Raw genomic sequence first — 16,644 nt, forward strand, 5'->3', positions numbered from 1 at the left:
AGTGCCCCAGTAAGCACCCCTATAAAGTAGTACCAGACTCTGGAGTCCACTTCCAGGCGTAGGTTAGTCCCTGCGACACACAGGACCCTGCCCGAGTGCATACATTGCCTCTGGCCTTGGCTTGTGTTGTGCTGCCATAGAGCCAGCAGAGGGAGCTAAGGCAGAAATAAGGAACTATCAAAAAGAAATGTCGGTTCCCTTGAAATATAACCCAGAGAGGGAAACTGCATGGAGGCCTGCTGCGGGGAGGGAGGCTGTTTTTTCTGGGGAGAATGAGAGGTCATTCCAGATCACACAAAGGGGAGGCAGAGGTGCCACCACCCAACAGCCACAATTGGGACAACAAGGAGGCGGCCCCTTTGAAAGCCATTTTTGCAGGTTTAGGTGTGAGAGCTTTAAGCATGGGGCAGCAGAGGAGCATCACAGGGCTGGCCTCTGAGCTTTCAGTTCACACTGTCCTCTAGCAAAGCTCTCTTTCACTTTGATGAGAAGGGCTGGATGAAAACCATGCTGCTGAGGCCCTGCCCTACAAACCTTGCTAAAAAGCAGCTATTCTCTCTGCTCAGTAGGGATGAGTGGCAATAGGCAAAGCTCCATGAAACAGAACCTGCTGTTTGCTCACCACAACCTGTCAGTAACGACACCTGAAAGGGCTACTGGTTCTCTTTGGCCTTTATAGCAGGGGCTGCTCATGTATGCCATTAGCAGCTGAGAGGATAGATACTAGTGTGGTGAAGGCACAGAGTTGGTATATGTAGAGCATGGGGTGTGGTCCCATCTTCTGCTACAAATGTCAGCTATGACTTTGGGGAAGCTGCACCATCTCACAGAATCTGCTCGCCCTCTGAAAAATGGGGGGAATGAAGATGACCTGCACCTCACCTGTGATGGGCGTGTTTAAATGGTTAGTGTGAAGGAGCTGCAGGGGCTACTAGAATATGCCCTGTTCAATAGGTGACCATGAGCACAGGTTTCATTAGACCTCACTGTGTGATTTTCAGTTTCTTGCAAGGGAAGGGAGTAGGACAGACCCACAGCTATTTCTTCATAACCCAACTGGTCTGTCCAGCAAGCTGTAATCACATAAGTAAATACATGGACCTCAGTGAGACTATTTGCATGAGCAAGACTCTCTCACGTAAGGGCTGCAGAATCGATCGCCAGGGGCTTCCATAGCTCCTTGCTGACTCAGGCTCCCATCACTAAAATTATCACAAGCTAGTTTGCAGAATTCAAGTGACAGTGAAAAACAGACCTTGCAGAGGTTTGGCCTGGGTGCATCTCTGAACTGGGCTAGAATGCTAAGGAAAGGTTTGACAGGGCTTCTTGCTCTAACTCGTTCTTCTAACACACGTAGGGTGAGCTCAGCTCCTTGTTCCTGCTCCTCCCGTCAGCTAAGACCCTAGGCAACCTGGTTACCATCTGACAGGCTAATGAGAACAGGCAGGGGGGTTGGCCTGGATGTGAGGGATGGGTTGAGATTTAGATTGCAGTTGGTAGGAAACAAACACACACACACACACACACACACACACTCTTCAGCATTTGCAATTTAACCTACTAGACACTGCGGCTAACACACGTCTTTGTAGTAACCAGCCAGATGCACATGCGCGCCTCTGCTTCGACATATTCAGAGATACTTTCACAATCACAGACACAATCACGCGCACTCACTGGGTATGCTTCCGACTTGCATACGTTCTCTCCCTCACCCAGTGATAGATTTCCACATGCACTGTGTCACAGGCTGACACTCCCTAGCAGTCATACACGCATTTCCTCTCACGTGAACAAACATGCTCCATGGCTGGGCTTTCACAGTCATACCAAACAGGAAGCCATTCTCTTTCACAAGCAGGCCCTCCCCAGGCCTCGCTCTCCCATGCTGACAAGAACCTCACTCAGTCAAACCTCTTGACAGTGCAAGCTTCTCAAACACGCCCCTTTGCGCCCCTTGCAGAGATGGTCCATGGGGCAGCCTGAAAGGCCCATCCCTTTCCATCATCCCATGTGCAGTTTGTTTCCCAGCATCCCCTCTTCAGCCTGCCCTGGCAGTATGGGGAGAACCCTACAAGTCTGACCACACTGAGCCTCTGTCCATCACTTCTGTTTTCAGGAAGCTCCACAGAAAGCAGGCACATTGGAGGAGAGCCTGGCGACACATGGCAGAAGTGAGGCTTCTGCGCAAGGCTTTCTGGTGCTTGTGTCCAGGGTGTGGGCTTAGAGCGATCAGGCCCATTCACTGAGCAAGTGACAGGTTTCCATTTGAGCCAGGAGCTGCACAACATCACAAGCAGTTCTGAGCCAAGCCACTCAACGTGTAATGCTCTGGCAGCAGGGGGACTAGTTGTGCGTGAAGTGTGGGGTAAGAGTGGTGAGTCATCCAGGCGGGCGCCATCACTCCCATGGCAACGCATCCCTGACTCAGCAGCAGCTGACCTTGAGCTGGACCACGTCCGTCAGATGGGGGAGAAGTGGTGGAGAGAACAGAGCAGCGGTTGATTGGGTTGTAAGGGACTAATGGCACAGAGTGACATGTCATGCCCAGGGAAGGGGAAAACTAAAACTGGGGCTGGGGTGAAAGGGGTGGGTAGCCATGCACTTCTCCCCCTGCAGGACTCTAACATGACATCCTATTTATTTTCCTGTATGACAGTACGTACAGTGCACATACATCACCTGCCACAAGATGTGAGTTCTCAGATGAGATTCCACAGCACCTGCTCCCTGAGGAGTTCAGAGGAGGGTTTGTAGCATTACCTCCATGTTACATGTGGGAAACTGAGGCAAGGAAAGCATTTGCCCAAAATGACACAATGACTCCACAGCACAGCTGGGAACAGAACCCAGAAAAGTCCTGGCTTCCAGACCCTTGCTCTCACCATTAGTTCCCATTCCCTCTCAGAGCTGGGAATAGTACCCAGGAGTCCTGGCTCACAGTCCCCTGCTCTAACTGCTAGATCATTCTCCCCTTAGAGAAAATTCCTGTAGATTTCACAGGCATTAAACCCATAGGATTTTGTACAAGCTACTGAAAACCCTAGTGAATTCCATAAGGAATGATTTCCTTTCTAGGGAGGTTGAACCATCCTGGAGAATTCTAGGGCAGGGATGCATCTCTCTTAAATGCTATAGGGTGGTTTAAAGGGGTAGGGGGCTAGAAAAACTCCTTTCCTATTCAAGTCTACAGGATGTTTCCATAATGGTACTTCCCAGAGCTGGGAACAGAGAGACTCCCAGGCCCGCTGCCCTGCCCACTAGCTCATACTCCCACCTCTCTCATTGCTAGAATAGAACCCAGGAGTCCTGACTCCCAGAGCCCTTACTCTCCCCACTCTCTCTGCTATACAGAAGCTTATGCTCTGACAGCCAAGTTCGGCACCATGCATTACAAGAAAAGCGTCTCAAGAGCCTTTGTGGAGTATGGACAGGGATGGTCAGGAAGGCAAGTGTGCTGCGGAGAATGGAGATGAGCAATAATTGCCCAGGCTTCTCCCATCAGTTCCTGTCAGTACGGAGAATGGTGCATCCGGCTCAGGAAAGCAATGACCCAGTTCCCCAGCCGGGACCCCTTCAGCCGCAGGAAGAGTTCATGTAAGTTGATCTGCCACAGGCTCAGAGCTTCTAAGAGAGAGATCTTGGCCTTTCTGTACAGGGAGTGAGACTTGCTCCTCTGATACCTGGGCAAGGGAGAGAAACAGCTGCATTAATCTCTCAGGACACAGCCCAGCAGCAGGGTAAATCTTGGATCTTAGATCCTGAAGAGCAGGAGCCTCCCGCCCCCCCCGGTGCCAATTGTCAGCCAGCATCCCTCCCTCTTAGCGGGTAGGTCAGCGTTTCCTGGGTTAAATGTTCCCCAGGAGATGAATGGTTCCTCCCAGCAAAAATGGGAGAGAGGAGAAAGGCTGCGCAAGTACAATGAGCTTGAGATCAGGAGTTAGGAACTCCTGGGTTCTGTTTCCACAGCGGGTGCTGACTTGTCTTGGCCTTCCCTATTCTATGCCTCAACCTACCCATCAGGACAGTGGGGCGATAGCATCTCCCTTCCCGCCCCACAGGGACATTATTCCATTAGTTAGAGTGTTTGACATTGCAGAGGGCTATCCAGGTGCTAACTATTATTATCAATAATAATAGTTAATGATAAGCACTCACCACATGGTTTGTGTTTATGTAATCAGATCCCTAAACAACACAACATTCGGCTGGTTCTTATAGAGAACCATCACTGCTAACACTGCACTGCTCCAGGACCTCTCGCCTAAGGCTCTCAACAGCGCTGGGGAACATGCAGCACTGAGAAGTTAAGCAATTTGCCCGAAGTCACACAATAGGTCAGTGGCAGGGCCAGGAATAGAACTGGGCACTCCTGACTCTCCTGGCTCTTATAAACATAGTACTGGACCCCTCCCCAGTAACAAAAGTTAACGGAGCCTCACGATGCCCTCATGAGGCAGACACAGAATTGTTATCCCTATTGGGCAGATGAGGAAACTGAGGCACAGAAAAATGAGGTGACTGGCCGTCAATCAAAGAGCAAGTCAAGTCAGAACCAGGGATAGAACCCAGGAGCCACACCCCCTAACCACAAGGCCATGTTGTGAGACAGGCAGCTGTGAAGTTTGGGTTCTTTTTCCATCAGCTGTTTCTAGTGGGGACATTAATCAGATCTGGGGGGAATTATGATCCCAGAATCAAAAATTTAGTACAAAATCCCCACTGTTTCCAGCTCCCACTCTGTTCCCAGTTCTGTCTGGCTCCAAATTCCTGCTGAGAGCTCCTTCCCTATGGAGACCCGGGTGGTGGGTAGGATGGGGGAGAAAGAAGATGAGATTGAGAAAGAAAAAAGGGGGCGGGGCCTTGACAGACATGCTAACAAGGGAAAAGGTTCAAGTAAGACAGGGCAGTTTTAGAAGTTCCAGAGCCGGCATCTCTGCAGAATCTCACTAGGGGATAAGAGGGGCCCAGTGGGGGTTGGGGCTCCTGTCTCAGAGACACAGGGACTCACGTGGAGACAGCTCTAATGCAGCAGCGAGACATGTTGAGGAAGGAGCTGGAACTGGCCCGTGTGTGTAGGGCTGACTCAATCCCCCTTAGCAAATCATTGGTCTTCAGCAGCAGCAGCATCTGGCGGGGCACATTGTTGAGGAGCTGGCTGATCTGAGGTAGGTAAGCAGCAGCATTGGTCCGGATCTCCACGTCCTGAGCACCGTCAGAGCAGAGGGGTGTGGAGAGAGGAGAGAGATGTTAACAGAGGCCTTGGAGTCTACGTCCACTGCCTGCCCACACTCTCCTGGCTCTTGCCAGAGCTGTCAGTCCCACTCAACAAGAATCCCAATGAATCTAGGTCAGTGTAATGGATCATCACACACATGGACTTTCCCTGCATCCTCCAGCAGCTGTGGCATGAACCAGAAAAAGATCAGTGGAGCATCTGAAGGGTTCAGAACCCAGCATGTCACATGCAGAATGCACCAGAAACAGATTCTTACATAGAATCAGGGTTATGGTTGGACGGGGAAGGGGAAACTGACAGTTATAAAATAATTTCTCCTCCACAGTGGGTTTGACTGAGGCTGTACATTTTCCCTGTACTGGCTTTGAGACCCTTCTATTGTGCACATAAGACTTTCAGAACCATAACAGGCCTATGGTTCACATATGTCTGGTTTGCACCTCCAACAGATCAGACCACTTGTGTACTTCATCCAGTACTGTATCTGCTCCTGCTTTGTTCAGCCAATGATCCATCTAATCTAGTGTCCCTGTCTTTGACAGTGACCAATATCAAATACTTCAGAAGGCAGCTTGATAACTCAGTGCACCTAAATGTTTAACATTATCCTCTGGGGTGATATTCCTTCCTGACCCCAATTTATGCCCTGAAGCATAAGGATTCTCATCAATTTATCCCAGCTACCATCACTGAAGAGGATATTCCCTCTTATACAAAATATCTAATCCTTTTTTGTTGTTGTTATTCTTAACATCTTTGCCTCATAGATTCTTAGATTCTAGGACTGGAAGGGACCTCGAGAGGTCATCGAGTCCAGTCCCCTGCCCTCATGGCAGGACCAAATACTGTCTAGACCATCCCTGATAGACATTTATTTAACCTACTCTTAAATATTTCCAGAGATGGAGATTCCACAACCTCACTAGGCAGTTTATTCTAGTGTTTAACCACTCTGACAGTTAGGAACTTTTTCCTAATGTCCAACCTAAACCTCTCTTGCTGCAGTTTAAGCCCATTGCTTCTTGTTCTATCCTTAGAGGCTAAGGTGAACAAGTTTTCTCCCTCCTCCTTATGACACCCTTTTAGATACCTGAAAACTGCTATCAGGTCCCCTCTCAGTCTTCTCTTTTCCAAACTAAACAAACCCAATTCCTTCAGCCTTCCTTCACAGGTCATGTTCTCTAGACCTTTAATCATTCTTGTTGCTCTTCTCTGGACCCTCTCCAATTTCTCCACATCTTTCTTCAAAAGCAGTGCCCAGAACTGGACACAATACTCCAGCTGAGGCCTAACCAGTGCAGAGTAGAGTGGAAGAATGACTTCTCATGTCTTGCTCACAACACACCTGGAAATGCATCTCAGAATCATATTTGCTTTTTATGCAACAGCATCACACTGTTGACTCATATTTCGCTTGTGGTCCCTTATAACCCCTAGATCAGGGATCCCTAATGTGCCTGCGGGTGCTATGGTGCCCACAGGGGCATCTAAATGCGCCTGCATCCTGGCTGGCAGTCAAGCATCCACTGAAATGATGCTGAAAATCGGCGGCATTTCGGTTGATGCTCGACCGCCGCCACGGTCCTTCGTCTGGCATCTGCCAGACAAAAAAGGTTGGGGACCACTGCCCTAGATCCCTTTCTGCCGTACTCCTTCCTAGACAGTCTCTTCCCATTCTGTATGTGTGAAACTGACTGTTCCTTCCTAAGTGGAGCACTTTGCATTTGTCTTTATTAAACTGCATCCTGTTTACCTCACACCATTTCTCCAGTTTGTCCAGATCATTTTGAATTATGACCCTATCTTCCAAAGCAGTTGCAATCCTTCCCAGTTTGGTATCATCTGCAAACTTAATAAGCGTACTTTCTATGCCAATATCTAAGTCATTGACGAAGATATTGAACAGAGCCAGTCCCAAAACGGATGCCTGCAGAACCACACTTGTCATACCTTTCCAGTAGGATTGGGAACCATTAATAGCTACTTTCTGAGTAGGGTTATCCGGCCAGTTATGCACCCACCTTATAGCAGCCCCATCTAAGTTATATTTGCCTAGTTTATATCATGTAGCAAGTAGTTCCACAGGTTAACTATCCTGCAAAAACCCCTTCCTTTTAGGCTTAATGTTACTGGATAATTTGAAACATATTCAATAAGGGCATGTGCTTATGCCAGTTGACAATCTGTAGGACTCAACACCTCATGAGATGGCAGTTCCAGAGAGAGCAGAAATTCAAAGATCACAAAATTGTGTGTTTGAGATTATTACAGTTGTATTTTTAACTTCTGCTTCTAGGAAAATCTGGGGATTTGAGCATGGGCCGGGATATTCACTGGGTTTCCTAGCAACAAGTTAAAATGGCAAGCAGAATCTTGAACCTCGAAATGGGATAATGTCAGCCCTTCAGAGCCTGGATAGAAACATGGGTGTTTTGGGGCATGGTGGTGAGCAAGTTCCACATTTGATTTGGTGGAATGGTGGGTATAGGCGCCAGGACTGGAGCGCCCATGGAAAAAAATTAGTGGGTGCTTAGCATTCACCTGCAGCCAGCTGCTCACTTCTCCCCCAGCACCTCCCACCTTCTGGTGGCTCTCCGATCAACTCCTCCCTGCCAGCATCTCCCACCCGCCGCGATCAGCTGTTCCGTAGCGTGCAGGAGGAGCTGGGGGGAAGGGAAGGAGCGGGGACAGGGCGTGCTCAGCGGAGGAGGTCGAACTGGGTAGGAAGAGTAGGGGCGGGGCAGGGGTGGGAAGAGGCAGGGCTGGGGTGAGGCCTTGGAGGAAGGAGTGGAGTGTGGCAGGGCCTGGGGCTGAGCAGGTGTTGAGCACCCCTGCTCAGTGGAAGAAGCCGGTATGGGAATGGGCACACACATTTCACAGGATAAGTACTATTCATTCCCCCTTCCCCCAGCATGCTTACTACATTACCAGTCCCCTTGGATGTGGATCCCACACAGATCACAATTAAATAAGTCTGATACATCTCAGTCTAGTGCTAAGTAAGAGTATTTGTCCCCATCACAAAACAACCATAGTATGTCATTGTAGCTGGTGTTTTCTGACAAGGACAAAGTCTGGAATAGCAGATGGTGCACAAGATAAGGCCTTCGGTGTGCCAGCAGATCTGGAGAAGCAGAGGGTACTGCAAGACAGGATTTAGAAGCATCATCAGAGCTGTGTGTTACATGGTACCTACCTCCACAATGTTTGGTTCTCGCTGCTGCTATTAACCTCTCAGTTTCACCCCAAAACCAAAAGAAAGGAGCTGCCTTCCCCTTAAATGTAAACTCACCTGCCGATGCCAGAGGGGAGCTCTATGGTATTTGTGACTCACCAGAGCAAACCTTAACTCTGGCCACAAAAATCAAGCACCAACCCACAAAGAGTGAGGAATTTCCACCGCAAAATTTCACAACAGCCAATTTTAACCCTTCTTTATGAATTCTTACCCGCATATTACATCTGCACAGGCACCGGTTACCAAGCAATACAAAGCCAACTCATTCTGTCCTCTACCTCTGCCCTCCCCCTACACTTTCCCACTACAATAACACAAGCTTCTTACACCCACATTAAAATAAGCCATGTGAGACAACATGCTTCCCCCCACAAACACTGGCCCACTGTTACTGCCATACCCTTGCCTGCTTACCTCTACAAACAACATGGTTGCCCATTTGTTCATTAGTGCGATGAAGATGGGTGCTGTGAGTGGTAGATAGATGTACATGAGTATAGAAGGACTCGTGACACATAGACAGAAGGAAGAGGAAGAATTTAACTGGTGATTTTCTAGATTTTTCATGATTGGGTTGATGGGATTTGCACTTAAGCAACCTTGACTTACTTCCTGTACCAAACAACCTCTGTCATTTCCAAGAATTTTTGAGGAGTATGCATCAGTGCTGACGGTCATTCACATGACTAGCAATTAACACTAATATGTATTATCCTCCCCCACTGAGCTTCGATGTCTCCTCTGCCCCTTACCCAGCTCAGTCTGCTCCTTGCACAGCTGCACTCAGGAAAATTTTCAGAGAAGGGTTAATTTACAAAGGTTTCCTCTACCAAAGCTGCTAATTTATTTACCCAACCAAATCTTATGGGAAATTTAACTGACCTGTGATGAGTGCGTGTGAGAGACTAGGAGACTAAATTCAGCCGTTAAAAGTGCATAGCAAAGGGATTTCAGGCACCTTTAGTCCAGCTCTCAATGCAGCCTCTCAATAGGCCTGCAAGGGCAGCCATTAATATTGATGTCAATTAACTAGGTGATTATAATGGAGAAAGACACCACAGGAACACGGAGCGCAAACAGGCTGTACCTCATTGGCTGTGACCGGTGACCGGTCGATGCCCTTGTTGACAGAGTCCCAGGACCTGGCGGTGAGCATGCATGCGAAGAGTGGGTACAGGTCACCTGCTCCTAACCGTCGGCTGTATTTCTGCACCCTCTTCATATCAGCCTTGATCAGAGACTGCCAGAGCCGGCAATAGTCCAAGCGGAACTTCTCTGTCAGGACCTGGGGAGGGAGGGCCATGTCCCTCAAAGGAAATCAATCAACAGCACCAGGGCAGGGAAGGGACAACTTATCCCAACCAGCAGGCGCCTTTAACCACCTCCGTGTCTGATATTTCAAGCTTCCAGGCATAAAATCCTATTCAAGGGTGGTAGGCGCTACAGGAAAAATCCACAAGGGGGATCTGCAAGCCTGGGGTCCCTCTTTAATTCACCAGGGCTATGACTGGCTGGGTGAGATAGGAGGCTCTCAGCTCTTTTCAGGCCTGAAGCACACAGGCATGAGTGACACCTCCCCAAAGACAGTGCACAGCATCAGCCTGCTGGCTCCCAGCACCCTCATACTCACATACCTGATAGAGCCCATGGTCCAGCAGTATAATGTGGGCCTTGCCGGTGGCTGGGCACTTCCTCACGAGCACATTGCCCGGGTGCGGGTCACAGTGTACGAAACCGTTCACAAAGATCATTTCACTGTACAGCTTCCCCAGATTGCGAGAGATCTGAAAGGAGACAGGAGGCAGTCACAGCACGGGACAGGGCTACCAGCTACTCCACGGTCTAACAACTACAGGGAGGGGAGAGTCTGCCCGCATCATGTATGCCAGGAACTGATGACTACAGGGAGCAGTGAGGAACCAGCTCCTGGCATGTACCCTGGGGTCTGATGATTACAGGAAGAGGAGGAGCTGGCACATACCCTCGGGTATGATGGCCTGGGGCATTCAAAAATATGGGAGTGTCCATCCATGGGGCAAACATGGAGGGGGTTTGGGGACCCATGTGAAGTGTTTGTCTATCACATAACTGGTGGAAATTGGCACAAAGGCTGGCATCCACCTGGGTGAAACAGGGGCACCCATTAGTGGAGAAGAAAGACACAGGAGCAGATGAGGAGGTATGTGTTGGAGCAGCCATGGTGGATCGTGTCTGACTGGGGCATCTGTCAGGGCAGAAGTGGGCATCAAGGGACAGACACAGGGGAGGAGCATCTGTCTGGGGATGGATGGGGCAGATCCAGGGTGCACATCTGAGGCAGACAGGGCAGCATCTGTTGCTCTGTGTGGGGTCTACTTGGGAGAGACTGTGGCTGGTTTCTATAAAGGAAGTGTCTCCCTCCCTACATTGCTCAGTCCTCCTCTCACCCCCTCCTCAGTCTGGTGCTAATTTGATTTATGATGTCTGGGAAGATGAAGCAACAGCAAGAGGCTGTTTAAATCATCCTGTCACAGCCATGTCCCCCCCATGCTGTGGCTGCCTTATCGCAGGGTGATTTTATCACAGTTAAAAGCCTCATGTGAGTAAGTAAACAGCCCCCAAGCCCAGTGTCACGCTGGGGCAGGAGCAGCGCCAGGCCCCCCAGTGCACTCGTGCAGCCCTCAGTAACACATACCCCAGCCCCAGCCTCACAGCTCTCCCATTCCGAAGAACCCCCCAGCAGGACACCAAACAGGCAATTAAAAGACAATCATTATAAAGGATTCCTACCACTCCCCCTGCTCAATGCAGTGTAACCAGCATGCTAAACCCCCTCACTGCAGGCAGCCCCACTGGAAGGGGATCCCAAAAAAGGGGCAACAAGGATTCAAATGCCAAACACCTCTGCGCAAATAAACATCACACAGTGCTTTGCAGGGATCACTTTGCCAACCACTGAAATGCATCCACCTCTGGGATGGGATGAGGCAGCTGTTTGCCAGTCACAGAGCTATGCTGTGCACTGTTACATTAGGACAGGAAATGAAGATCCCCATATTTTGTTGCCTCTGCAGGATGACATTGGAGGATCAGAATGCTACTCAAACTGGACTTTGGAATTAAGACCCCAATTCCTATGGAAAGTGCCTGAATGACTCCCAGTGGTCAGGAATCGACAACATCTTCAGCTGCACAGCTTCCCTATCACCATGCTAAGGAAGTGGGGCCAGAGCTGACCCCTAACATCACATGGGGGCATTATTACCAGATTGATTGAAGGAAGAAAGCACCACCTGAATCACCAACACAACAACTAGGTGATACTTAAAAGTGATCCAAGCACTGATCCAGATCAAACCTGCTTAGCTTATAAAAGCTGGTGGGATCAAAGTGCAATGTGCTGTGGTGTCTTAAAAGAGCCAGCTAACAACTGCACAAAGATCAGGGAAGGGCAGCACGGAAAGTCCTTCTTAATCTGTTAATTCATTTAGATGATGGGAAAGAACTTACACAGGGTTCACAGACCAGCTGGAATGGATCCAGCTTCACCTCAGATTACAGCATCAGCTTTTCAATTCAGGACAGCTGGGTTCAAATTCAGTCTTGGGTCCAAAGTGAACTGAATTTCGCTGTCTCAGACTAAACTTTGTAGATTTTGGAGGCTTGGAATAGCCAGGGTTACTGCAGGTCAGGATTGACAGAAATTGGCAAAACTGTGCACGAGGGCCCAGAACTGGAATAGTTGGGTAGCCCTATAGGTCAGGGCCCAGGGCTCAAATTCCCACCCAAGTGCTAGTACAATGCAGGGAGTGAGACAGAAAGAGGGTGTAAGTGAGAAGGGCAGGAGCCCCAACCAAGTGACTGCTGCTCTCATGTGAATTCCCACCCTGAACACCCATGTCCTATGCCCTGCCTTCCTCTTCAAGTGCTATGAGGACCTACTATGTGAGCAGATTAGGATTCCATCAGGAGAGCCCCCTGCCCCTCCTCCTGTCCCTGTAACTCTCACCTCTACCTTCTCCCCTCAGTGCAGCCCTGAGCAGCCAATGTGGTGCATCAGAGCCTTTCCCTGAGGCCACGTCTACACTACAGCATAAAATCAAAATTATTAAAACCGGTTTTATAAAACTGGTTTTATAAAATCGATTTTATAAAACTGGTTTTATAAAATCGATTTTACGCGTCCACACTAGGGCATATTAATTCAGTGGTGTGCATCCATGGTCCTAGGCTACCATCGATTTCCGGAGCGGTGCACTCTGGGTAGCTCAGTAAAAGAATGAGACCAATACTTCAATTTCCGTCCACACTAACCCTAAATCGATATAGTAATATCGATTTTAGGGTTACTCCTCTCGTTGGGGAGGAGTACAGAAATTGATTTTAAGAGCCCTTAAAATCGATTTAAAGTGCCTTGTAGTGTGGACAGGTACAGCGTTAAATCGATTTAACGCTGTTTAAATCGATTTAACGCTGTAGTGTGGACCAGGCCTGAGCCTGCTCTAGAGAAGTCTTTGCCCTGACAGAATGTCCAGCTGGAGTGTCAGACCAGCTGAGCTGGTAACTGCATAGCACATCACCCCTCTTCCTGCCCTGCACGCTCAGGGGAGCAGGCACCTGGGCCTCAGCTCACCCAGCTAGTTGAATGGAGGCCTTGCTACAGCTAGGCCCTAGAACAGGAATCTCCATGGGCTTTGAAGCAAGTGATAGGAGAGTGTATGTAATGTGTCTGTGCAAGCATGTCCATCACGGGGAGCATGTGCTGCATGTCCATGTGCGTGCTGTTCAATAAGCATACGCACGTGACTGTGAGTCTGCGCCTATTAATGCAAACTACTTCCAGTGAAAGTGGCTGGAATTTCAAAGGGAATTCGTTCGTTTGGCCATAGCTGTCTCTCTTTTGCTCACTTTCCACCAACATCCCCACGACCACGCTTTACTGGCACGATCGATCATTCACAGAAAGGGAGTCCCAGAGCGTCACAGTCTGTGCCGGGAGTGCTTGAATGCTCATCCACTCAGGGAACACAAACAGCATAAGATTTACCTGACCAACCACCACTACGCAACAGAACTTGATTCTGGAATACTCATGATCAATTCACTGCATATAATTCTTTAAAAAATAAAACAAAAACCCACCACTTGGAAAATTAATTGGAGGAAGCTGCAGTCTACTCCCTCAGACACTCCTGTGCTGCCGGCCCTGGCTAAGGTGTCCCACCCTTATCACTGCTGACCTTATCCCTTCCACACTGACCCAGCAGCCAGGTATATAACAGGGAATAAAATCAGCAAAGAGTCCTGTGGCACCTTATAGACTAACAGACGTGGTGGAGCGTGAGCTTTCATGGGTGAATACCCACTTCGTTGGATGCATCATGCACCCACGAAAGCTGATGCTCCAATACGTCTGTTAGTCTATAAGGTGCCACAGGACTCTCTGCTGCTTTTACAGATCCAGACTAACAGGGCTACCCTTCTGATACATGACATCATGAGGGAATAAAATGAGATTCACCTTGGAAGAAGGCAGCTAACAGGTATGGGAAAATAGCCCCTGAGAACCAGCTACTCACTGGGAGGGAGAAATCTGCCAAGTAGTGAGGCTGAGAGAGACCAACCTTAGGGGTGATGGTGGACAACAAATTAGATAGGAGTTTGCCGTGATCTATGGAAGCACAGCCCAGGCATGGCATCATGACACAGAGAGGTCACAGCATCCAGCATAGTGAGGCCCCAAGCAACACCAGGGTCTTTAGATGTTGCTGTGATACAATAATGCAATAATAAATAATTATAATGTGGCCATGCCTGGAATCCTGCATTCGCTTCTGGGCACCTTATTAACAGAAAGATGTAGACAAACTGGAAGGAGTTCAGCGAACAGCAGGGTAAATGATTAGGGGGCAGGAGAGAGACACTTCAGAGGAAAGATTAACAGAGCTAACGATGTCTAGCTTGGCTACGGGATGAAAGAGAAGGGATATGAAAACAGTCTACAAACATCTGATGGGTGTGAACACTGAGGAGGCAGAAGAGCTACTGAGGCCAGGTCAACCCTAGTGAGCTTACAGAGGCACAGCTGTACCGATGCAGCTACACTGCTGTAAGATCTCTCATGTAGCCGCTCTACACCAATGGGAGAGATTTCTCCCATTGACATAATTAAACCACCCCCAACGAGTGGCAGTAACTATGTCGGCAGACGAAGCTCTCCTGCCGACATAACACTGTCCACACCAGCGCTTCTCTTGGTGTAACTTATGGTGATCCGGAGGCTATTTTCCTCACACCCCCAAGCGACATAAGTTATACTGACAAAAGTCGTACTGTATGCATAGCCTCAGGGGATATAAAGGGTGTAACTAGGAGGAATAGGCTGTAACTAAGAAAGGGACAGTCTAGATGAATATAAGGGAAAAATTCATATGCTTGTCAGCAGAGGGAGTTGGGTCTGATAAATCAGATGGGTGCAAGATTTGCCCCTATCCCAATGGCTTTGTCCTGTGCTGTTCAAGAGGCGTTTGCAGGACGTGTTACCGAATAAATCCAATTCAATTCCGGTGCCCATATTGCATTGGAACACGCTGGCAATAGCCAACAAATGGTATCGTAGCATCACCATGGCACAACACAAACAGCACGATGTCACCACAATAATATGTGACATCACTACAGCCCCCTGCTGTGCAAAGAACACAGTTTCAACATAACCTTGCCACTTCACGTGGGAGAGGGGTGGCTCACTCAGAGGAGTCTAGCTGAAAAGATCAGCAGGTGGGAGGTGGAGGAACCAGATCTGTAGAGCCTGCTGTTCAGCGCATCATGGAGGAACATGCTGTTGCAGGCTATGACACACTCTAGCAATAGATACATGCCAGACTTTGACTTTTATCCCCTTGCATTTGCTAAGTTTATGATCTTCTCTCAGCATATATGATATGGCAATAACCCTAGAACACATGAGCAAACACACAACAACAAATCACCATTCCTAGAAGTCACAAGCTACTCTACAACAACAATGGCTGAGCACAGCCTTCCAGGTGAAGCAGTGGGGGCGAAAGACATATCTGGCTTCAAGATTAAGCGTGATAAGTTTATGGAGAGGATGGTATGATGGGATAGCCTAATTTTGGCAATTAATTGATCTTTGATTATTAGCAGGTAAATATGCCCAACGGTCTGTGATGGGATGTTAGATGGGCTGGGATCTGAGTTACTACAGAGAATTCTTTCCTGGGTGTCTGGCTGGTGAGTCTTGCCCACATGCTCAGGGTTTAGCTGATCGCCATATTAGGGGAGGAATTTTCCTCCAGGGCAGCTTGGCAGAGGCCCTGGAGGTTTTTCACCTTCCTCTGCAGCATGGGGCACTGGTCACTTGCTGGAGGATTTTCGGCACCTTGAGGTTTTCAAACCACAATTTGAGGACTTCAATAATTCAGACATAGGTTAGGGGTTTGTTACAGGAGTGGGTGGGTGAGATTCCGTGGTCTGCATTGTGCAGGAGGTCAGACTAGACTATCATAATGGTCCCTTCTGACCTTAAAGTCTATGATTCTATGAGTCATGTGCAAACCTGCAATAACAAGCCAGTGTGTCCAGCTGAGCCTTCATCAGAAAAAAACCCTATAAAAACAAAACACTACATAGCCCATCACAAGCGAGTTAACCCTGGAACAGCATACCATTGTGCACAGTCTAATGCTCGTAAGAAACCTGTCAATAATAAAACAGCACATGCACTCTGAGTTTCAGAGCAACTCTACATTAGCAAGCCAGTTTGCACAGTTGCATTGCTCAGGTGTAACCCTACAGTAACACTGGGGGAAATCAACAAGATCCAGAGAACCAGATTACTTTCACTCTCCCTGTCTTGGGAATCAGCTGAAGATTCAGGTGAGTGCAGATTCTTACTGCATCCTTCCATCCTACTGTGGCTTGAGTACAGATCTGGACATGCTTATAGAACCTGTGATGTGCGCATTGGTGAGCTGAACTCATTGCCTGTCACTGAAGGATCCCGGGGGTGCTGGCTGATAGGGCAGTGTCCTTTCCTGTCTCTCCTCCATTTGTTCCTGTCTCTTTAGATCAGGAGCAGATACTAGCTGTTTGCCCTAATTCATCTGTAATATTTGCTAATTATTTTAAGAGATGGCGACACTAACTTCTATTGATCTCATTA

General features: G+C 48.6%; 1 protein-coding gene across 2 annotated transcripts in view; it reads right to left on the minus strand.

The window, feature by feature from the left end:
* Nucleotides 1-1,537: 1,537 nt before the first annotated feature.
* The window catches only part of ADCK1 (aarF domain containing kinase 1), a 131,912-nt gene continuing 116,805 nt past the window's right edge, over nucleotides 1,538-16,644 (minus strand). For both annotated transcript variants that reach the window (XM_030559020.1, XM_030559019.1), the window contains 4 exons: nucleotides 10,112-10,261; nucleotides 9,565-9,762; nucleotides 5,012-5,205; nucleotides 1,538-3,683 (listed from right to left, as the gene is read on the minus strand). In XM_030559020.1, coding sequence (XP_030414880.1) covers nucleotides 3,512-3,683; nucleotides 5,012-5,205; nucleotides 9,565-9,762; nucleotides 10,112-10,261 — 714 coding nt within the window. In that variant the 3' untranslated portion in view covers nucleotides 1,538-3,511. The remainder of the gene's footprint in view (nucleotides 3,684-5,011; nucleotides 5,206-9,564; nucleotides 9,763-10,111; nucleotides 10,262-16,644) is intronic.

The sequence above is a fragment of the Gopherus evgoodei genome, chromosome 4, assembly GCF_007399415.2.
Source record: "Gopherus evgoodei ecotype Sinaloan lineage chromosome 4, rGopEvg1_v1.p, whole genome shotgun sequence".
Taxonomy (NCBI): Eukaryota; Metazoa; Chordata; order Testudines; family Testudinidae; genus Gopherus; species Gopherus evgoodei.